Source organism: Canis lupus, chromosome 5 (assembly GCF_003254725.2).
Source record: "Canis lupus dingo isolate Sandy chromosome 5, ASM325472v2, whole genome shotgun sequence".
Classification (NCBI taxonomy): domain Eukaryota; kingdom Metazoa; phylum Chordata; class Mammalia; order Carnivora; family Canidae; genus Canis; species Canis lupus.
The window spans coordinates 65,793,847-65,817,168 of NC_064247.1; the positions used below are offsets into that span (position 1 = coordinate 65,793,847).

Here is a 23,322-nt window from a genome sequence, read left to right on the forward strand (position 1 = left end):
CTACCTTAGAAAACAGAAGGGACATTTGGATTAGAAGCTGGAGACCGGTGACTCGCCTGAAGTTGTTTGGGCAAAAGAATTAGATCCAGAAGCTACATGATGAGAAGAGAAGGAAGTACCCCAAACAGATGAATATACTCTCCCCCAGGAGGTGCAGACAGGTCATGTGTAGGTCCTTGCCCTGGAGGCCCATCTTGAAACTCCCCAGTGTACCTAGTGTAGTCTCCCTGTTGTGGGGCCTGGGGAGCCACTCCCCTGTGTTCCCTGCCTTTGCCTCCACAGATGGGGCAGAAGGCATTGAAGGACCAGAGTAACGGAGCCAGGGAGGAAAACATGCTAGTGTTCTCTTTTCAGTGGTTATTTGAATAAGAGGTCTTACATCCCTTAGCCTCGTAGAATAGGGGTGTCTCTCAGTGTGGGGAGCTGACCTTTGTCACACCATGGTGGCCAGGGACCCTTGTCCCTTCTCCAGCATGAGTAGGGAGGCATGGTGGCACCTGGCCAAGAGCCTGGCCATGCTCACACCTGCTGATGACCAGCTGTGGGGACTTGGGCAGCTTGCTTTCTCTGAACCTCTGGGTCCTGTCCGTCTGCAGTGGGAGTGACAGCATCTGCCCCTCCCTGGGGCTGGCATCCAGGTCAGGTGGGCAGGGAGGGCGCAAAGAGGTGTTGGCCAGCACAACCCACGTGGGTGCCCCTTTTCCACAGCGCTGCGGGTAGAAGTGGAGCAGGCCCCTCACCAGACGGCCCGGGAAGGCAGCTCCTCAGAATGCTCCAGCTCTTCGCCCAGCCCGATGGGGGTGCAGGGCCGGGAAGAGAGCTCGGACAGCGCCGAGGAGAACGACAGACGTAAGGACATGCGGCCTGGTGAGCACTGCACTGTTCCTGCCCTGGCCTGTGAGGCTGTGCTGACTGCCCTGTTTCCATCCCTAGGTGTGGAGATTCACTTGGAGGGCTCGGATAAGGAGAAGCCCGTCATGCTACTGAATCATTTTGCTTCCAGTTCTGCCAGACCCACGGCCCAGGTTCTCCCCGTGCAGAATGAGGCAGGCTCCAGTCCATCGGGCCACCACCCCCTGCCCCCCCAGATGATGGCCGCAGCCTCTCACCTAGCGCCCATCCGGATGCTGAATTCGGTGCACAAGTCGGAAAGAGGGGGTGCGGACATGAAGCTCCTCCCGCCTTCCGTGCACTCGCTGCTGTCTCTAGAAGAAAGGAGTAAACTCTCGGGACCAAGAGGCGGCATCAAAGTGGACAAGAACTTCGGCCACGCAGTGATCGACGCAGCACCCGCACCCACCCCCCAGCAGCCCCTGCAGGTCCTCTCCGCCCTTGCCGAGAGCAGCTCCGTGTCACCTAGCGTCTCCTTCGGTCCCCGTGCCAAAGTCGTACACACGTCTGCGCTGGACCGGGTGATGAAGCCGGCCCCGCAGTCAGCCCTGGCGGCGGAGAGCAGCACGGCCGCCGCAGGGACGTCGAGCACGGTCTTCCACGTGGCTCGGCCCCCCATCAAACTTCTGGTGTCTTCATCTGTCCCCGCGGACTCTGCCATTTCTGGGCAAACTCCCTGTTCTAATAACGTGCAAATAAGCGTGCCCCCTGCAATAATAAACCCCCGGACTGCTCTGTACACCGCCAATACCAAAGCTGCCTTCTCTGCGATGAGCAGTGTGCCCGTGGGGCCCCTGCAGGGCAGCTTCTGTGCGAACAGCAACACTGCCTCCTCCAGCAGCCACCCTTCCACGTCCTTCGCCAGCATGGCCACTGTGCCCAGCTGCCCAGCTCCCAGCTCCAGCCCCGCGCTCTCCTCGGCCCCTGAAAGCAGTTTCTACAGCAGTAGCGGCGGCGGAGGTGGCGGCGGCTCCCCCGGGAACATTCCTGCCTCCACCCAGAACCACCACCACCACCACCACCATCAGCAGCCATCGGCGCCCCAGCAGCCCACACCGGCCCCACCGCCTGGCTGCGTCGTGTGCACGTCCTGTGGATGCAGCGGCAGCTGTGGCTCGAGTGGCCTGACCGTCAGCTATGCCAACTACTTCCAGCACCCGTTCTCGGGGCCGTCTGTGTTCCCCTTCCCCTTCCTGCCCTTTAGCCCCGTGTGTGGCAGCGGCTACGTGGGTGCCCAGCAGTATGGTGGTGGCGCCTTCCCCGTGGTGCATTCGCCCTACGGTGGCAGCGTGCCTCCCGAGCCCGTGCTGGGCGGCCAGTCTGCGTTCACCGTGCCACCCATGCAGAGCTTCATGGCAGGTGCGGCGGGTGTGTACCAGGCCCCAGGACTGGTGGGCAGCAGCAATGGCACCGGCCACAAGAAGAGTGGCAATCTGTCGTGTTACAACTGTGGGGCCACCGGGCACCGCGCTCAGGATTGCAAGCAGCCGTCCATGGACTTCAATCGGCAAGGTAAAGGTGGGCGGCCACAGAGCAGGCTGCCCTGGTTAGTGGTGCAGCGTCACCCCCAAGGAGACACACTCACAGAGCTTTACTCTTTATGGAAACAGTAGGAAATCATCTTTTTAAAGCAGAAACCAGTTTTTTGAATACTAGTTGGAAAAGCGTGAATTCTTGATAGGCTCTAAAGCCCCCCCCCGCCCCTCAAAGGGTTACGTTGTCCCTACGCTGGCCATTGATTTCAGCCTGCTCCTCGTTCCAGGGACTAGTGAGCTGGGGAGGGGGTTGTGTGGCCCTGGTCGCATGTGGGGGTGACTTGACACCCTCACCCCACATTCAGCTGAAAGCCAGGGGTGTGGCATGTGAGCGCGGGTGCTGCCGGTAGGTCGGACTGTCCCCGTCGTCTTTGCCCCTAGGTAGCCGGGCTGGAGGTGTGTGGCTGTATGATGGCACCCATACTGCCACGTGCCCCCGCCCCTTTCCCACTTGCTCTTTGGTCTCTAGTCCACTTCAGGTGTGTATCCGATGTGGTGACACAGGCTCTTGCTGTTGGCTCTGGGAAGGTGGTTAAACTAGGCCCGAGGGTCTCTCCCAGCTCTGGGATACTCACTGTGCAGCCTTGAAAAGTCTGTCACTTGGTCTCTGTACACTTCTGATGGTTGCCCCAGACCTGGGATCCTGAAACACACCTGTGCATCTTGGTCACTTGGAGAGCGTTTAGTGACAACTCTGGGGGCAGGTGGGGGTGACCGTGGGCAGTGTTCATCCTGTGGCCAGAGGTGGGGCTATATCTTCTGAAGCTGGGAGCCTCGGCCCATGGTGATGGTCAGGCCTCCCTGGCCCAGCTGATTGCCCGAAGACTAGAGAGAATGGGACCAGGGACTGCCAGGTCACTCCTCTTCTGTGTGGATCTATGGGTAGTGTCTAATTCTGGGACTGTGAGTGGGGAGCTGGAGGTGGGTCCAATAGGTAGCCCAGATTTCCAGCACCCACCTCTTGACCAGTGACTCTCGAAAGAACTTGGGACAGCTCAGTTGTTGGCAGTAATTGCACGGTGATTTAAATTTGATCTCTTTCCTCCTCCCTCTCTATAGGTACTTTTAGGTTGAAATATGCCCCTCCAGCAGAAAGTCTGGACTCCACAGACTGACATTTTTCTCTGGCAACAGAACACTATTAAGCCATGGAAACAGAAGGAAAATTAAATCCAAAACTGAGAAGTCTAGTTGCTGTTGAGCTTACTATTTTTAATCCAAAGGTGCTTTACTTTACTAGACTGGATAGAAAACCTAGCGTAGGAGTGCATCAAACTCAGTTTTATTGCCAAAATCCTAGATTGGAGCTTGACGTCAGGACTCGCCTGGTTGGCGTCTCCACCACGGTTGTGATGTGGAGACCTCCGTCTCCCGAGGAGCATCGCCGTCATCGGTTCTACCAGGTCACATGTAATTCCAGGGCAGCTACGCAAGATCGGAATCAGAACTGCAGGTTGGAGTTCTCCACGTGGAGTTCCGCCAGACGGACTCTTGATACCCTGGGTGAGGGGACATGTCGCCTTTGTTTCGTTTCGTTGTTTGGTTTTGTTTTGTTCCTCCAGTGGTTAGACACTAATCTCTCTGGGCTTTTTAAGGATTGCACTACAGAAGAATGTACACTGATGTCAATCTCTGCCGTTCTGGGAGACAGACTCCCTGAGACCAGTCAGTGCAAGACATCCGTTTTTAAGGAGTTGGCACCAGCAGGCTATGTGACTTGGTACACAGCAGAGATTTTAGCATTTCCTTCCCTCCTTAAAACACTTGTAGCAGTCTCAAGTTTTTAATTTTTTTTCTGCGAATAAATTTAAACTATGTTATTAAATAGAAATAGTTACTCGCAACAACTTAATATCTAAGGGTCCAAGTCCCAGAGAATCCCTTCCTTCTCGGCCCATCAATAGCTTGAAGTCCTGTCATTTTCCACCTCGACGGAGCTCTTGCAGAGACATGGTGACCGCACAGCCTTCGTGAGCTGGCTCTGAGGGATGCTCCACGTCCTTGGCAAAGTTGGCAAGTTCTTTTATCTCACACGGATCTCCCAAGGACCCCAAGGCTTACTGCTAACGGATTCACACTTGAGACAGACATTTCAACAATACAGTTCTATAATTCATGAGCAAAAGATTTGAAATGTTCTCCTGTCAACTTCTTTTGTATTAGGCTGTGTATTAATGGTTAGTTCTGCTAAAAATGACCCGAAAACTACAATAGAAAGTGGTAAGACTCTGAAACAGAGACCACACCAACAGGACAGAGCTACAAGATCTGCAGGAATCTAGTTTTATCCAAAGTAGGAAAGAAATCCTCACCGTACAGCTCTGTGTCACCCCATTACCATGAAAGCTTCTTGGTCTGAAATTGAGGGACTTATAAATCTTTAAAGCTAAAAGGGAATTTTCTGCTCAAATATTGTTATTTTAAACACTAAAACCTTCAATATTAAAATATTTGGTAAAGCCTTGCCCAGGGATTCTGCAGATGAATATTTTAAAAAAAAGAAAAGAAAATCATAATATTCAGACCTTTCTTAAAATGGGACAATCAGCCTCATGCCCGATTGGTGTAAAAGAGTATCCTAGAATTTGAGGCGTTGTGATGTGAGGCTTCAAATTTTATGATCAGTTTCCTGGCTGGAGGGAAACTAGCAGAGTTGTTACATTTTTTTATGAAAGGCTTTTAGTAGAGTTTTTTAGAGTTTTATTTTAGTAGAGTTTCATTTCTATGCAATGCAGAATTGACAGACCTCTGTATGCTTCTCTCTCTTCCTGGTACACAGTATTACATACAGTTTTGAAGTGATGGTGACGCTTACAACAACTTTTTTGGGGAATGTTACATTGATCTCTTAATTATAAACAAAATGTCAAAATAACGAGAACTGACACAACTTTGCCTTAAAGAGTAGGAGCCTGGAACTTGTCATATGATGTTAAAGGAAGACTTGGGGGTGTCCGCTGATGTTTACGATTTTAATATTTCTGAAGGCCGTTACGGTGGCCTGGACATGTGCTGAAAGCCAAACTTTTAAAATTTTTGGTTTTTTTTAAACAAAGAAATATTTTAAATAAATCCTATTTCAACACAGTGAAATTGTTGAAAACTGTCTCATAAAAGAAAAAAATCATATTTAGGGTTTTTGTTTTAGTGGTCAGTATTGGGGATTGAAAGTGTCTGTTGTTACCCTTATGACTATTTTGACAAATATTAGAGGCTAGTGTGTTCCATACAACAAAAAATTAAAATAGGAGTTTCGATTCGAAGTAGGACATTCAAATTGAGGTAAATAAGTCCAGACATTGTGCGGCTGTGTTCCAGTCATCAAAGGTCTTAGAAAAATTCCCACTTGTCTTTGAAAGTGCATGTGCGCTGTGATGTCTCCAGTGAGGCCATACCAAGGTGAGAATTGTAAAACGTCAATGTGAGCCACACGGGACACAAAGCATCCAGCTGCCGATCGGTGAGATCTCTTCCTGAGTGACTACTTGGACTTGGGAATATTTGCTGGCAGTGTAATCTCTGGTGAATTTCTCTCCAAAAGCAACCAAAGTCAGTAAGGCTGAAGAGCGTTTTGCATTTCCTCAGATGTCCTCATCTTCTCAGAAACATGGATCTGACCCTTTCAACTATGTAGTCATTTTCCAGAAATCACGGGCTCAGTTTCCAAATGCTGTAGCAGCCAGGTAGGTGTGGCACAGCCACTTTGCTCTGTGTGGTCTGTTATATTATCAGAGTTTCCCCATCTTTTTTTGTCTCCAAGAATGGGGGAAGTGGAATGTACAGATTGAAGTAGAATACAACGTTGGGATAAAACAACTATTTAATCCTTTTTTTTTTTTTAAAGCAAGCACTCAATTTTCTACTTTCTAATTTTTATGTCATGGTAATACTGAAAATTGGAAAGTGTTTAAATGTTAAAACTCGTAATTGCTAAAGAGCACTGAGGAAATGGGAGCTAGCACTTAAATAACATTTTCTTCAAAGCACGTATGCGATTGGGTATTTAAAAAAAAAGCAACCAGCATCATCTAGAATAATCTCTAGAAGATTACAGGAGTCAGCTTGTGAATATAGTAGTTAATAGGTTCAGTGTTTTAATTCACTATTTAGGAGTCACCGTAGCTAGTTTGCAGTTCACTGTGTAGGTGCGGCGCAGCAGCAGCAACGCTGCCCAGCCTCAGCAGCAACTGCCGCGCCTCCCAGTTGGAGCACCGACTGATCGGACCCATCCAGATCTGATGGAGGCTTGCTCTGGGCTCACTCCAGTATCCCTGGAGCGTGCTGGCCCGGAGGAATCAGGTTGCACCCGTCCTCACTCCCTAGCATCTTGTACTCTTCCTGCTTCTGTGGTGGGTTATTTGATGCCTTGCTAGTTTTACATACTGGTTACCGATGGCGTATACATGGAGTCTTAAGGATGTTAAGGGAAACCGTGTCCTTCCCAGAGGATGGGCTTGTGGAACCCAAAGGGGCGGATGTCCTTTCCAAAGCGCAGATGACTCCCAAAGGATGAGTCAGGTAACAGTTTAAAGCCATGGGCTCTGAGGAGGCTCAATTTGCAAAGTCCCTAGGTTCTGAATGAAAAAAAAAATCTTTAATCAACACTCTGGAAACCACATACTTGCTGGTTGAGGCCAAAGGTCAATTTTACTACACTGTTCTGGGGGGGAGGGGAGCTCAGTGCATCTCTGTCAAGTCAGTCCCAGGTATTGTAACAAGCCCCTCACATGCATTAAGTTTTTACATGCACAAAGATGAAGGCTTTGGTACTGAAACCGAAGACCCTTGTGTACTCAAGAATCTTCACAGCTTATATATTGGACAGATTTTCTTTTTAGGAATGAAGGAAAATTCTCCCATTTTTGAGCCATTCTTTTATGTCAATTCTACAAAATTGCATGTAACTTTATAAATATTTTTAAAAGATATAGTTTTGTAAATATTTAATATTCTGCTAATTTGATTTTGAATTGTAAATGTTAAGTATTGTTTTTGAAGTTTTTATGTTTTATTATACTTTGTTAAAAAAGAAAAATTGTACATTTTTAGAATGTTTTTATGAGTAAATTTAATGTACTGAAAATAAAAATTAAAAAAAACTTTCATTTTACTATGTCTTTGTCTCATAGAATATGAAGCACACATCTTTTCAAATAAATTGCAACTCTTGGGTCTGCACACTAGGGGAGTCACTTTTCTGCCTTCTCAACTTTTTTTTGAAGATTTATTTATTCATGAGAGAGAGAGAGAGGCAGAGACACAGGCAGAGGGAGAAGCAGGCTCCATGCAGGGAGCCCGACGTGGGACTTGATCCTGGGACTCCAGGATCACGTCCTGGGCTGAAGGCAGGCACTAAACCGCTGAGCCACCCAGGCGTCCCATGCCTTCTCAATTTGACAAGAGACACATGGTTTTAAATCCATTTCCTATCAAGTTTCCCATGTTTTAAAAAATATCTTTACTATGACCAGAAACATGATCTCTTGATTTGGGGTTTAAAGATGTTCCATCTCTAGATTCCATAAAAAAAAAAATCAAGATTGAAAAAAAAATAAAAATAAATAAAAAATAAAAAAATCAAGATAAAAATCAAGATTGGCACAAATAGGTATCTGTGAACCATCTTTGGAACATTTCTAAACACGTGATACACGTAGCATGAACATGGCCTGGCATTTAAAGCTCCGTCTTCTCTCTGGGTTGGGGATGGTGGCAGCCTAATGAGCACAAGCTCACCCAGGACTGTGGTGTTCTCATGAGCAGTGCCGGACACCAGAGGGAGAATCCTGGTGCCTTTTTCCCAACTGAGGTCCCCAGGGCCGCTTGGTCTTGTCAGGCTTGTGGCTACCCATAGGAGAATGCTCATGTACACACAGTTCCAGCCACTAGGGCTCCTGTCAGGAGACAAACTGCAGCCCCTCTGAAGATTTGGGGGGGGGGGGGGAACGACACACACCGAGCAACAAACATGGGGAAGCAGAACATTTTGTCATCTTGCTTCCTGCCTGGATTCTTCCACAGACATTTTAAGTGCCTGCTTCAATGCGAAATGGGTTGAGTTTTTCAAATGAGTAATGCTGGCCACTACTTGGCTCATGTGTGTACTGGATCTTTCCCTGATGCAGCAAGAAGTACCCAAAACCACATAATGCCTCCTTGACCACTCACCTAGTCTTACTAGCGTCTGTTTTACTTTCACTTAAAGGGGCAAGTTTTCAAGTGTTCCCACAAAACACCCAGGTCCCACATCCACCCATTACTTTGTGCCCTTTTAGTTCTCAGGAAAATTTACTTGTGCGAAGACGACCAGATGGCAGAACCTTGACCAAGGCGAGGAAGGTGCCTGGGATGAGGCAGAGACCTTCAGAGGCCCTCCCCCCACTGCTGCCACCGCCTGGCTTGGGACAGTACAGTGTACAGCACTGCCAAGCACCAAGTACTCATCCATTAAATTGAGCTTGATGACAGTTTTTAGTTGTGCCTTTATTCACCTTAGTTCATTAAAAATGTACTTGGTTTAGAGATCCTAGTGACCACCCAGTAATGTGGGATAAAAGTCACCCCTCTCCACATGGTACTTTTGTTTTTTTAAAAAAGCAGAATTTCTTCTAGGAATCTTATTGATCATACAGTAGTTACAAGAATGTCAGATATAATGATGTATACAATCTAAACAAGACAAGCTGATTAAGAATTTACATAATGTAAAAATACACATATTAAAAGTTAGCCATGTGGACAGATGCATGCAGCGGAAAGAGTAGTTGGAAGGTCGGGGATCAAGTGCCCATATGCAGTACTATTGCTTCCCACCCCAACCTCCGTTAATAAGTAACCTCCACTAACAAGTATAGGTATTCCACACACATCTAAAATACACAAAGGTAAATTGTGACCTGCTACAGTACAGTCTAAAGTTATGTGTGATCTTTCTGTGCTACTGCCACAAAAAAGTAAATAGTGAACCCCATGCAGGTAGTAGAAAGCATTGGTTATTCTAGTTAAACTTGGAAAAATTTTAAACTTCTGACATTAATATCTGTCAAGAGTGTTAGGTCTCCTTTTGCTATTGTTTTCTTCACAACTGACATGCAGTCAGAGTGGAGAAACTTTGATGGTTGTTTGACCTACAGTACAACTGAAATACTCTTTAAAAATGTAACTTTTTAATAACAGAGTCACACACTTAACATAAAACATGGATCTCTACAGCTTTAGGCCAAAGGGTAGAGGGAGTGCATCTGAATTGTAATGCTTTAGTTTCCATGTTCTGTAGTTTCTAGCACTGTCGTAAGGAATGAAACTGATGGAACAGCTTGTTTCTTTCCCAAAGCAGACAGCAGTTTGACTTCTTAGAGGATAAACAAATCAGAAATGTCACACTTTCTTTCTCTGGGCCCTTTGAGAAACTAGACAAAAATTTTAAATTATTCAAGCGTCTTGTTGAGCAGTGGTGCTTTTCTTTATTGTCTAGAGAAGCAGCAAACAAGACCTCCCTAGCACTGTGAGAGTGCTGACTCAGGGTACACTTACACCAGAACCAGGAACCTTTCTTACTCCCATTTTCCCTGCTTTTTGCCAACCATTATGGCAAATGTGGGGGGTGGGAGTTATGCTTGACAACTTAGGCTTAAAGATCCTCTTACAGAGATTTCTCCCATTGAGTAGAAACCCTTTTTCTACAAAAAGTTGGCTGGTTCAGTGAACCTAGAAAAGACTTGTCTCTCTGAATGCTTAAATTGCAAGTTCCTAATAGATAAAGAGCGTTAAAATAACGTGAAGGTCTATTTTATTGGCAACTTACAATGCAAAGTATTTTATTTTTAAATGCCTAAATTTGAAAACAAAACAGCCTAGGTTAAATAATATAGTTTTCCAAAGCTGAATGTGCTCATTTGGAGCTCAGTTTTTCTGCTTGCAGTACAAAACAACTTCCTAAAACTCCTAGGCAGAAACACTACTGTTTTGATGATCTGTGATTAGATGAACTGATCAATCTCAGTTGGTAATATCCCTTTTTTTCTCCTTGGTAAGGGTTTAAAAAAATTCTAGAAGAGATGCATCTTTCTAGTCTTACACAAACAATTTCATTCCAAATGTCTCCTGAGAGGCATATACCATATACAGGAATCCATCTTCATCCTTCTCACTTTCATACACTTCAGAAATCGGTGTGGACACACTCACCATGCTGTGTCCATTCACTAACAGGAAGAAGGCTTGATTAGCATTGAGCTGTAAGCGCCTCCTGTTGAAAGAAAACAATGTGAAGAGATGCCAACCAACACATTAATATGCAGGGGACATGTAAAAATATCACCCACCCCCACTGATCTAAAAGTATAACGCTTTTGTAAATGCTGCTTCTGGCAATGTGTATGCCTACTGATGATGACTCATACAACTTCCCATAAAGCATAGGACATTTCCTATGATTACATTCATGAATGACATTAGCGGTAATCCTGGTAGATTATTCTTACTATATTCCTGAGGCTGGTCTTAGACTAGTATGCTCTCTGAATAGCTGTCTAAAGAGAGGAATAGTTCAAAATATAATTTACAGACTACTTATTACCATTTAAAAGACTCCATTGTCTTTTACTAATTTTACCATACAAACTTGTACAATTTTCTGATTAGAGAAAACATCTATGCTAGATGTTATGATTAAAGAATCAATCAATCAATCAATAAAAGAATCAGAGGATAGGAGATCCAGCAGGTAAATCAGAAAGGAAGGAACATTTTTAAGGTTTTGTTACGCTTGCAAAAATGTTAATCAGAACTAAAGATTTATCTAAGTCTGATACAGAAAGAGAAGTTACCCAAAGAAATTTTTTAAAAAGGTGATTAAATACCTAATGATCTTAATGAGCTCACTCATGTTGACATGATCAGGTACGAGGAATTTGGTTTTATCCAAAACAGGAAGTTGCTTCTCACCCTTGTACCGTTCTATTATCACCTAGAAAAGTAACCAAGAAAGATTTTAATAACCATTAACAGTGAAGAAGAGTTGAAATACTTCCTATGTTATAACTAGGACATACCAAAATGGGGTTTGAAATAGAGCACATGTGTTGGTTTCCCCACAGATCTCCTATTAAGAGTGATCATTTATTAGCTTAGACTTATCCCATACAGAATCTAGTACACAAGACAAAGTGACTGCCTCCAAGGGGGTGAGCAGGGTGGTGAAAGTAGTTTTTTTGTTGAAGATACACTCATTAGTCAGAAAAATAAAAGCAGAGGCTAGGTACCAGCTTATAGTGTAAAGCTCTGAATCTATGTCAATTGCAATACCATTTCCTCTGAAATGTGTTAGATCTTAATTATGGTAATACACTGAAATTTTTTTTTCATGCTAAACTGGTTTCTCTACTTGACATGGAAAAAGTCCACGAAAAGACAATGTCAGCTAGTTCTGGAGACAAATTTAATGCAGAAAGACTTGAAGATCGTTTTATTTTGACAATATACTCCTGGTAGTTCAGTAATGAGTTTTAAGAGCTAAGAAACTTGCACTATGCAGGACACAAAAACAGTTCATAGTTCCACATCATGTATGGAAATAGATCTATTAGCCCCTTGCCATACTTCCTTTCCATAGAAGAAAAACAATTTTCCCCTAGTTCTAAGCCATTGCAAAAGCTTGCCACACAGGATTTACTGGGCCTCCCTGTCACCTTCTGAGTACCAGACACTCTTCTCTAGGCAAAGCAACTCCACCCTGCCACAACAATAGTAAGCTGAGACAGTAATGGCAATATTTTCATAATATGTCTCTAGAAAAGGGGAAGATACTTGTCTGTACGTTGTTCTACTATATGGGGCCACATAAGGTTCTGCGTAAAGCCAAATCAAACTGCTATTCCCTTCCTTGATAAGATCAAGGACATTTATCCATAGTGTGTGTTTAGAACATGGCATTCACAAGGGAGAATCAATAGACAGACTACTTTTGCCTGGTTTTGACTAACAACAGAGATCAGAGGCAATACAGAAATCTTAAATTCCTGGTCCAGGACGAGGCAGAAAGCAGTAAGAATGAGAAGAAAATCTCCCATCAATAAGGAGGACATAGCAGCAGCTTGGGGATGCAGACAGCATGGCCTTGGGCACCTCCTGCTCTCAGGTGCCCCTGACTCCCCAGTGCTGGTATTCCCTGAAAGCAATCCACTACAAATTACTGGTTGACTTTTCAGTTATTTCCTCTTTTTCCTGTACTATTCTCATTTGGGAAAGACAACACGTAAGTCATGAGTAAGGCATTTAGCTACACCTGAAAAGTGCCTTCCTGAGTGTTGCATTTAGACAGCAGTGCTATGGACAGAAGTGCAGGAGAAAAGCTGTTCTTGGGAAGTGGAGAGCAAGCAAGCTGCCTGTGCCTTCTCAGTCCATCCATCCTATTCCCATCAAGAAGTGCCTGTGAGAGTATTTCTCAAACTTATTCAGGGGTTACCAGCACATATGAGAAAGTACAAGTTTTCTGCAAAAACCCTTGGAACTACTAGCAGAAAAGAGGACTGCTAATGTACACAGATATTCATGTTTCAAAAGGAGGCTGCAGAACAAATCCTGGCAGACGGCTCAACTATTCATTTCTAACAGCTAGCACCAAAAAGTAAAGAAAACCTTAAAATTAAGAGAATTCTCTAGGCCATATGTTGACCTCAAATATAAGGAAAGACTAAAATTTTTAATAGTCCAAGGAAAAGAGACTATCTTCTACTGTAGAATCCTACAGTTGGAAACTGCTGGGCAGACCCATCTTCTCTTTTCTGTGTACCTTACAGACCCAACCCCCTGGACCTTTTTTCTCCTTTGACCTTAGTTTAGTCTGAGATGGCAGCTCAGAAAGCCAAGAATGAAAACTTCTACCAAATTTTTAACAGTGGAGTCTCTTTCTAAGTGGTCCGTAGCATTCATAGGAGGTAACAACCATGTATGCAAAACTAGGCAAATCTTTCCAACTACTACATGGAATGGGATTCTCTTCCCATTTTACAGATAAGGATGTGGCAAGTCCCTTTCAGAACTTTAGTAACTAGCTCAACATCACTTAGTAACCTTAAGCCTAAGGCTTGAACTCAGCCTCTACCTGAAACCACAAGTTCCTCTTAACCACATTTCTCTACAACTGGTACCTCAGCAGAAAACTTTTTAGGGTCTGCCAGCAAAGGATTTGAGGTAGAGGGTGTTACTGCCTGGGCACAGCAAAAAGCATCTGAAGTACCTACATATGACAAGAAAGCAGTGTCTCCTCTAACTCTTGTAAAGAAGCCAAATACAACAGACTTCTCTGGGGCATCAAAAGATGGCCTAGAATGTACAGTTACATTTAAATCCTGAGAGCTACTGGGAGGCTGGGTGGCTTAGTGGTTGAGTGTCTGCTTTGGCTCAGAGAGTGATCCCAGGATTGAGTCCCACATTGGGCTCCCCAGAGGGAGCCTGCTTCTCCCTCTGCCTATGTCTCTGCCTCTCTGTCTCTCATGAATAAATGAATAAAATCTTTTAAAAAAAATCTTAAGAGCTACTGATCTTCCTACTGCAGGATTCCTTCAACAGAGTGGATATTTCCTTCCATTGATAAAATGCTAACAGTTCTAGCCCCTCTATCCTTTCCCCCAAAATAGATTTGACTTGTGAAGTATGTAACATTAAGGCAGAAAACTCATTCAGGAGGAAACAGAATGTGATTAGATGCAAGAACTGTATATTAAGATATCTCAATTCTAGGTCGTGAAATTGACACTGGAGATTACTTTCTGAGGACCTCTGTAGAAACACCTGTCACACAGTTACACATAGCAGCACTGTATTAAAATACGTAAGCAGTGCTCTCTTCTGTATACATTAATAATGTTATTAATATTAATAATAATAAAACACAGGTGCTGGAGACTACCTACTGGGATTTTGGTAGGATGCTGCTCTCGGATAAGTCGGACATCTTCTACTCTTTGTTCTGCAACGAAAGGAAGAGACAGGCATTCATTATTAAGGGCCAAAATGTAGCTTCTTTCCTGCACTTTTACTGGTGGTTTCCATATTTAAATTCACCTATCCCTAGCTTTGGCAGAGCAGAGCAGTAAGGACATCTTCCCGAGAACTGAGAGGAACCACACAGTGGCACTTCATATCTGGCACAAGTTGATATATAAGGCCAAATGCAACTTCCATGTAAACCAACATGTAATTACATGGCTCTAGCAGGTGTCACAACATATGACCAAGAGTGCAGAATTCCTAGTTTCAAGAATTTGAGACCCCAGGCTTGCAGTCAAATATAATCAGCAGATTACCTGCATGGCATTACCAATCTTTTCTCCAAGGACTCCCACTATGTGTCAATTTTCCAAAACTTCAGTTGATACAGGAATCTGTTAAACTATAGGCAATCAAACTATATAGAAATCAAACTATATAGAAAATCACAATGTGATTTTCTCTTATTACTTCCTGCTTTTCAATGACACATTGGTTAAGAGAAAATGCCCAAAAGAATGCCCTATTTGACTTTCAGTTTTTCTCAATGCCCACCACTGCCCAACATCACTAGACAAAATTTTAAAGCACTAAGTCTACTGTTGAATACTTTTTTTTGAGAGTATCTCTATTCTCTCCCTTAATATAATCATACATGAATAATCAATGTCATGGACTTCCTGAGAAGTCCTGGTGGCTTCAGAAAAAAAAAGATGCAGGGACACCTGGGTGTCTCAGTGGCTGAGTGTCTGCTTTTCGCTCAGGGCATAATCCCGGGGTCCGGAGATCAAGTCCTGCATCAGGCTCCCTTCAGGGAGCCTGATTCTCCCTCTATGTCTCCGCCTCTCTGTTGTCTCTCATAAATAAATAAAATTTTTAAAAAGATGCTTTGATCTACATATATTCTACCATTGCCAATTTTTTTGGATTAAAAAAAAACATTTAGTATCATTCTTCATAAAAATGACTGAACATTCTCATGTTCAAATACAAACATGTAAGTGCTGGGACACCTGGGTGGCTCAGCGGTTGGGCGTCTGCCTTTGGCTCAGGTCATGATCCTGGTCTGGGATTGAGTCCCACATCGGGCTCCCTGCGAGAAGCTGCTTCTGCCTGTGCCTCTCATGAATGAATAAATAAAATCTTTAAAAAAAAAACAAAAAACAGGGCAGCCTGGGCAGCTCAATGGTTTAGCACCACCTTCAGTCCAGGGCCTGATCCCAGAGACCCGGGATCGAGTCCCAGGTCAGGCTCTCTGCATGGAGCCTGCTTCTCCCTCTGCCTGTATCTCTCATGAATAAATAAATCTTTAAAAAAAAAAAAAAGTAAATTCTATTTTCCCATCCAACATATCTAAATCAGCTTCTAAGATAAAATTACTACATATAAACATATCTGCCATAGACTAAGAAGATGGCAAACATGGGGATTCCTACCAGCGTGCATTCCTATTCAGTATATGAGAATAAAGATTAATTTAGTTACCATTAGTAAGCATAACCTAGTGGTTCCCAATCTATAATATAGTGATTAATAACAAGAAATACGCAGCTGGTCCTGTCAGAGCTTCCAAAACACTTAGAATTTTCTAAATGATTAAGAGTGGTATTGATAAGGGCTATCTCTTGTTATTCAAACAAACCCCAACCAACCATACAAGTTTATGTTAATGTTGTAACTTTTAGAAAGCTCCTAAGGATGGGGAACTGGTGGCCAGGGGGGAAAACAACAGTGATTTGGGGTTTGAAATGTTCAGACCCACCCCAACCACCAGGGAGGGGAAAGAGGCTTGAAGGATGAACTAATCACCAAAGGCCAATGATTTAACCAGTTATGCCCATGTAATGAAATCTCCATCAAAAAGATGGGGCTCAGGGCAGCCCCGGTGGCACAGCGGTTTAGCGCCGCCTGCAGCCCAGGGCGTGATCCTGGAGACCCTGGATCAAGTCCCGCATTGGGTGGATCAAGTCCCGCATTGGGCTCTCTGCATGGAGCCTGCTTCTCCCTCTGCCTGTGTTTCTGCCTGTCTCATAAATAAGTAAAATCTTAAAAAATTTTTTTTTTAAAAAGGATGGGGCTCAGGGATTTCAGGTGCTGGGAGAGTAGCACACACCGAACTCCACAGCAACAGAAGCTCCTGTGCTCAGGACTCTTCCTAACCTTATCCTATGTACTTTTCACCAAGCTGTTCATCTGTATGCTTTAATATCCCTTGTAATAAGCCAATAGTCTAGCAAACAAAAGTTTTCCTGTGAGCTACGCCAGCAATTCAATGAAACATAAGGGGGTCGTTATAAACCTCTGATTTCTAGCCAGTCAGAAGCACAAGTAACAAGCTGCACTTGTAATTAGTGTTCGAAGTGGTGGGTGGGGAGGGGCAATATTGCGGGGCTGAACACTTAAACTGTCATATCTGAGGCTATCACCAGGTGAATTAGAATTGAGTTAAATTTTAGGACAGCTGTCAGTCTGTTGAGCATCTGGCTCTTGATCTCAGGGTCCTGAGTTGAAGCCCCACAATGCGTGTAGAGATTACTCAAAAACAACCCCACACCGTTTAAAAATTGTACAACAGCCAGCTGAATTGCTTGATGTGTGGAAAACCCAAACATGGTCCAAAGTGAAGCAGTTGATTAATAGAATACGGAGAGTAGAGGAAACACAGGATGAATTTTTTTTCACTTGCATCATCCTTTAAATCCTTCTCTGAGGGTGTCACTGATTCCCCTTCGATGCCTCTCTCAGGTCTAAGACCCGTCCCTGTATGTCTGTCCTACCCCAGGAGAAGGTGCTCTACCATCTAGACTTAGCTATCCATCTGCTTCACAGTAAAAATCTCGTGTGTCAGGGAAGATTTCAGAAATTAGAGGAAATCACAATTCACTCTATCAAATGAATTTTTTTTAAAGATTTATTTATTCATGAGAGATAGGCAGAGACACAGAGTGAGAAGCAGGCTCCTCACAAGGAGCCAGATGCGGGACGCAATCCCAGGATCACACCCTGAGTGAAAGGCAGACACTCAACCACTGAGCCACCCAGGTGTCCCATGAATAATTCTTTAATATACCTGGGAATATGCTTCACACTTAAAAGCTTAACCTCAGCCCCGGTGGTGCAGAGGTTTAGCGCCACCTGCAGGCTGGGGTGTGATCCTGGAGATCTGGGATCTGAGTCCCAGACTGGGCTCCCTGCATGGACCCTGTGTCTTCCTCTGCCTGTGTCTCTGCCCCGAATGAATGAATGAATGAATCTTAAAAAAAAAGAAAAAAGAAAAAGCTTATCCTAACTGGGGTGCCTAAATGGCTCAGTTGGTTAAGAATATGACTCAATTTCTGCTCTGGTCATGATATCAAGCCCCATCTGGGGCTCTTCCCTCAGTGCAAAGTTTGCTTAAGATCCTCTTGCGGCACTTCGGTGGCTAAGTGGTTGAGCATCTGCCTTTGGCTCAGGTCGTGATCCTGGGGACCTGGATTGAGTCCACATCAGGCTCCCCAGAGGGAGCCTGCTTCTCCCTCAGCCTCTCTGAGTGTCTCTCATGAATAAATAAATAAAATCTTTAAAAAAAAAAAAAAAAAAAAAAAAGAACCTCTCTCAATTTAAAAAAGGCAAGCTCATTCTAATAAATCTGAAAGTGGAAACATTCAGAGAGAAGGGGGAGCTTTTTTAATAAAGGAAATAGGTTTGTTCTGGTATGTGGAAAATGAAAAAAAAATAGGCTTTAAATGTAAGGCTTCAAATCAGAAACTATAATTTCAATACTATAGTATCAAGTTTCTTTATCTTGATTTATCCCCAAAATATGCCCCCCTCCAAAGACAAAAAAAATCATTATTTTTATTAAAGGTGGGAAAACAGGTATGAAGACAAGTTACTTCCTTAAGGTAAAAACAAGTAGTACCAAAGTCTCATAGGAATGTCATGAGTGTCTTGGCCAGTTCTATGAACTCAGTGGTGTGCCTGAGTGAGCAAATATGGTATATGCCTCACTCTTTTTGAGTAGACAGTTATTTTCAGAGGATAACAGTATATTTTAACAAAAGCATTACCAACACAGATTAAAGACAGGCGTGAACACTCTTGATCAAGTTTTTTTAAAATTTTTATTTATTTATGATAGTCACACAGAGAGAGAGAGAGAGAGAGGCAGAGACATAGGCAGAGGGAGAAGCAGGCTCCATGCACCGGGACTCCAGGATCACGCCCGGGCCAAAGGCAGACGCTAAACTGCTGCACCACCCAGGGATCCCTAATCAAGTTTTTTTTTAAACACTGTAATGCCCTGTTTATTCACCAAGGGCTCAGCCTTGCGCACAGAAAATGGTTAATAAACGAATTAAAGTTGTAAAATGGAAATACTCTTCCAAATGCATACCAAGATACACTTCCCAGACTCCTTTTCTCCTGTCTCCAAGAACTCATACAAGACCTACAAACATAAAAGCAGGATAGGAATCTAAGACGTTGGGATCCCTGGGTGGCGCAGCGGTTTGGCGCCTGCCTTTGGCCCGGGGCGCGATCCTGGAGACCCGGGATCGAATCCCACGTCGGGCTCCCGGTGCATGGAGCCTGCTTCTCCCTCTGCCTGTGTCTCTGCCTCTCTCTCTCTCTGTGACTATCATAAAAAAAAAAAAAAAAAAAGGGGGAATCTAAGGCATCTTATTTTTACCAACATATCATTTGCATAGTTGCTTTGAGATTCCCTGCTGCACTTAAAGTAAAACTTTATTTCACTGAGTGAAATGGAAGCATAATAAATATTGCCACTATCTATAAATCATAAATGTAATACCCAATCCATTAATGAGTAACACTGCTTCAGTTCATGGAGTGCTACCTATGTTTTGGTATAAACCATTCTCTACAGTCTACCTATTAAGAATAGATGGAGCTGTTTATTCTAGACCAACATATAAATTTCCCCCAAGACATGCAAACTTTTGGAATATTAATGGACAAGTTTAAACCTGCTCATGACTAAACTGCAGGAGAATAGTGTGATTCCTTGGCAATTCCAGAAGCTGAAGCGAAATCATTACATTTGAGAAGACCAAATCCAGAATTATTTGCTCAAATACAACGCTGGAAGTTCATAAAATTTTTCCACATACCTGCAAAGACACACTATGCTTTTCACTAAGCGCTGGCCCATCTCCTATACCGAGATGATGGCTACCTACTGGAGGCTGGGAAAATACACCGCAGAAAATAAACTGCAAGTCCAGACTCCGCCACTAGGTGGACCATGATCTCACCTCTCTGGGCCCCACCCACTTTCTTCAGTTACAAAAGGTAGAGGGTTGTTTTGGGTGAGCCCCAAGGTCCACTTCCACCCTCTCAATCCTGGCAGAAGATATCAGCAGAGCTATATTCAATTTTGAATTAACCTAAACTCATTCACTTGGAAAGAGAAAGAACTGCTCAAGCTAACTGGGTCTGCTCTTAGTTTCTATGAAGAGGTTCTTTCCTAAAAACTTATTTCCCTCATCACTGTACTACAAATCAGTGAAAACTGTCAGTGCTGGAGCAAGGAAGGGGAGTAGCCATTAACTGATACCTGATCCTCTTCTGCAATGATTATTAAAGAGATCTTTTAACAAGGGGGGGTGTGGAGAGTATAAAGGTGAGATAAGGGGCAAGCCCAAAACTGGTATATTTAACATGTACTTACAGGGGAGAGGGGGGAATGGGGCATTCTTGGCTAACCCCTATTTATCCACAGGGCCAAAGATTCCAGGTGAATTCCTTCTAATTCATTAAAATACGTTAATCTCACTTTTCCTACTCTTACCACCTACTCTGAGAGGTTTTTCTAGAATAATCTAAAAATAAGCAAAAAAAAGAAACTATAAAAGTATAGTTTCAGTCATAAGAAAATAAGCATCTTTCCCACACAGATGTCCGCAGTGAACTTTCATTGTTTAAGTAAGCCCTACATCTAACATGGGACTTGAACTCACGACTCTGAGATCAAGAGTCACACGCTCCATCCACTGAGCCAGCCACGCAACCCCCAGCTAACTTTAAAATGCATAAGTTAAAAAAATAATAATAAAATGCATGAGTTAGTGAGAACCGAAGCCAGATACAAGAGGAAATCTGATTCAGATGCTGTTCTCAGGGCTGCATAAAAGCTAAACAATATTGAGAGTTCACAGAGGTCATTAAAGAGAAAATTTCCAACAAAAATGCACGTCCAAGTCGGCTAACAAACCCTCAAGAGACTGAAACGGTATGCTTGGCAGCTTCTCAGGACCAAGCAATCAAATAATTATCAGTAACGTGATCTATGACACCATGTAGAAGCTGTGTGAACGCTGGGCTCTTTGTGGACTTCAGGCAACTAAACAAAAGGAGTGCACAGTGTTGCTGCCTTAGACCCTAAAGAAGATGACCCTGGGAACTCCCCTGTGCTGCTATAAACACCCCCACCAACACAGTGTGGTGTCCACGCTGCTAGTGCACAACTTTCTTGCTTCAATGGAGCACCAGTCACTGCCTTGTCCTCATTTTTGTGGAGGCGTAAATATTGATGGTTACTTTCAGTTTCACCAAATGCCAGGGAACCCAAGTTAGGTTTCTAAGCCTGATCTGGGAAAAAAAACTGATTTACTGCTGGGGTAAAGTATGAATACAACAAACCAAAAAGAAAAGCCACCGGACCCTAGTTCTGCTGCAAAAAGGATCCAGAGGATTCGCCACACCAGGTCTACACTGGAGGGTGCAGGGATTCGTACAATGCTCCACCCCCAGGGCTCACCAGTGTGCACACTCCTCCTCAGGCAAGGTAGGGACATTTGTAAGCGACCACGTGTGACCAGCGCGACTTACCTGGAGATGATTCACTCGCGTACTAGTGTCATTACTTCAAAGTACCTGTCACCGCCTGGCCTCCTGGCCAGCCTTCCCCAAGGCACCCTTACCTAATCTGCACCTCCAGAGGGACAGACCCCCAGGACTGCAGGGCTGACCCGAGCGCCCAGCAAACAACGGGGCCATGATCGCGGGAGACCAAAAGGTGATTCAGCAGCTCCCTTGCGGCGCCCCCTGGATGGACGGCCGCCCTCGACGGCGACCCGGCCGGGGCCAGGGCGGGGATGGGGGCCTTCGGGGGTCCGACAGAGCTCAGGTCCCAACCCCCTGGGCAGATCGCCGCCGTCTGCCGCAACCCCGCCCAGAGGAGGAAGGGGTGCTCCGTGGGTCCCCCACCCCCACGTTGGCCGCGGCCCAGAGTGGACCGGCGGACGGATGGACGGACAGACGCCCGCGACCCGGCCAAGGGGGGGGGGTAGGGGGCTCCCCGGGTCCCACCCTGCTTAGGACCCGGGCCCCCAACCCCAGACCCCGACGCCCTCAGCCCTCCTGAGTCCCACCCCGCTCAGGCCCCAAATCCCAATCCCGAGAGGGCGGACGGCCGCCCTCGCCCGCGACCCGGGGTGGAGGGGGGCGGAAGAGGCTCCCCGGGTCCGACCGTGCTCAGGCCCCGGCGCCCCAGCCCCACGTCGGCCCCCGAACCCCGACCCCGAGCGGACGGACGGCCGCCCTCGCCCGAGACCCGGCCCGGGGTAGGGTAGGGTAGGGTGGGGGGGCGGAAGGGGCTCCCAGGGTCCGACCGCGCTCAGGCCACCCCCGCCCCCAAACGCCGTCGGTCCCCGGCCCCTCGGCCCCCTCAGCGCCCCCCCCGGCCCCCTCAGCCCCCCTCGCGGCCCCCCCTCAGTCCCTCTCGGCCCCCCCGGTCCCCTCAGCCCCCCCCGGCCCCCTCAGCCCCCCCCTCGGCCCCCCCTCAGTCTCTCTCGGCCCCTCTCGACCCCCTCAGCCCCCCCTCAGCCCCTCTCGGCCCCCTCAGCCCCCCTCGGCCACCCCAGCTCCCTCGGCCCCCTCAGCTCCCTCGGCCCCCTCAGCCCCCCTCGGCCACCCCAGCCCCCCCTCAGGCCCCCCCTCGGCCCCCCACCCGGCCGCCGCGGACCCCAACGGCCCCGGGTGCCCGCCTCCGCCCCCCCTAGGTCCCACCCCGCGAGCCCCACTTCAGCCCCCGTTCCCCCGCAGCCCGCCGTCGGCCCGTGCCCCGGCCGTCACCGACCCTGGCGGCCCCGGGTCCGCGCCTCAGCCCTTCCGCCGGCCCGCGCCCCCTCCCCCCGCCCGCCGCGGCACCCACCGAAGGTGCGACGCTGCTTGAAGGTCTTCTCCGACGGCATGGCGCGGGAGGCGAGACGGAGGCGGCGAGGCGGAGGGTCCTGGCTGCTACAAGCGGCGGCGGCGGTGGCGGCGGTGGCGGCGGCTGCGGAGGCTCCGACTGTGGCGACAGCGACTTCCCTTGTGTCTCTTCAACCCGCAGCCGCGTCAGGTGACTGGCGCGGCGTCCTGGGGGGGCGGGGCCAAGGCCGGCGGCCGCCGCCGCCATGGTGGGCGTGGCGGAAGCGGGGTTGCGCGCGTGCGCAGCGGAGAACCCGCGATGCGCAGGCGCGCGGGCCGGAGGAAGCGCGCGTCCGGGCGGGGAAGACCCCAGGCGTAAGCCTCTCGAGCCCAAGTCCCGCGTGGCCCAGCGGCTCCCGCGGACCGCGCGTCACTTGTGTGTCGCCTCCGTGAGCCCACGGCCGAGAAAGCTCCGCTCCGGAAGCACATTCCTTCCGTGCTCCCGCCACAGCGCCGCGGGCCTGGGGGCTGCCGGTTGCTCATCCAGTTGGGGGGGCGCCTGTCGCTGCTGTGTTTAGGGATCTGCGCCCTTGCGCCCGCGGCGGCCCCCTGCTTACCCCCCGCGGGCTGCCCGCGCCTGAACGTCCTCCTCTGAACGCGCAGGTGCGCTGCACAGATGGAGAGACGCCTGCAGACTGCAGCCGGCTGGTTCACCGTGCCCCCCGGGCGTGGACGCGCACCTGGGAGGGCCGCGCGGCCGCGGAATGCCCGA

At 46.8% G+C, this 23,322-nt stretch overlaps 2 protein-coding genes across 4 annotated transcripts in view; one reads left to right on the forward strand and one right to left on the reverse strand.

Moving 5' to 3' along the window:
- Positions 1–7,536, forward strand: part of ZCCHC14 (zinc finger CCHC-type containing 14) — a 57,325-nt gene extending 49,789 nt beyond the window's left edge. For both annotated transcript variants that reach the window (XM_049110607.1, XM_049110609.1), the window contains 3 exons: positions 709–849; positions 934–2,403; positions 3,486–7,536. In XM_049110607.1, the coding sequence (XP_048966564.1) occupies positions 709–849; positions 934–2,403; positions 3,486–3,541 (1,667 nt within the window). In that variant the 3' untranslated portion in view covers positions 3,542–7,536. The remainder of the gene's footprint in view (positions 1–708; positions 850–933; positions 2,404–3,485) is intronic.
- Positions 7,537–8,888: 1,352 nt separating this feature from the next.
- MAP1LC3B (microtubule associated protein 1 light chain 3 beta) lies at positions 8,889–22,765 on the reverse strand. Of its 2 annotated transcripts, none has more exons than XM_025427058.3 (4): positions 22,573–22,765; positions 14,342–14,397; positions 11,288–11,394; positions 8,889–10,674 (listed from the first exon to the last, which is right to left on the reverse strand). In XM_025427058.3, exons 1-4 carry the CDS (start codon positions 22,610–22,612, stop codon positions 10,500–10,502), a joined length of 378 nt encoding a protein of 125 aa, XP_025282843.1. In that variant the 5' UTR covers positions 22,613–22,765; the 3' UTR covers positions 8,889–10,499. The 2 variants fall into 2 exon arrangements, with proteins under 2 accessions (XP_025282843.1, XP_048966567.1); XM_049110610.1 differs by lacking the exon at positions 22,573–22,765 and adding an exon at positions 21,341–21,525.
- Positions 22,766–23,322: the final 557 nt, after the last annotated feature.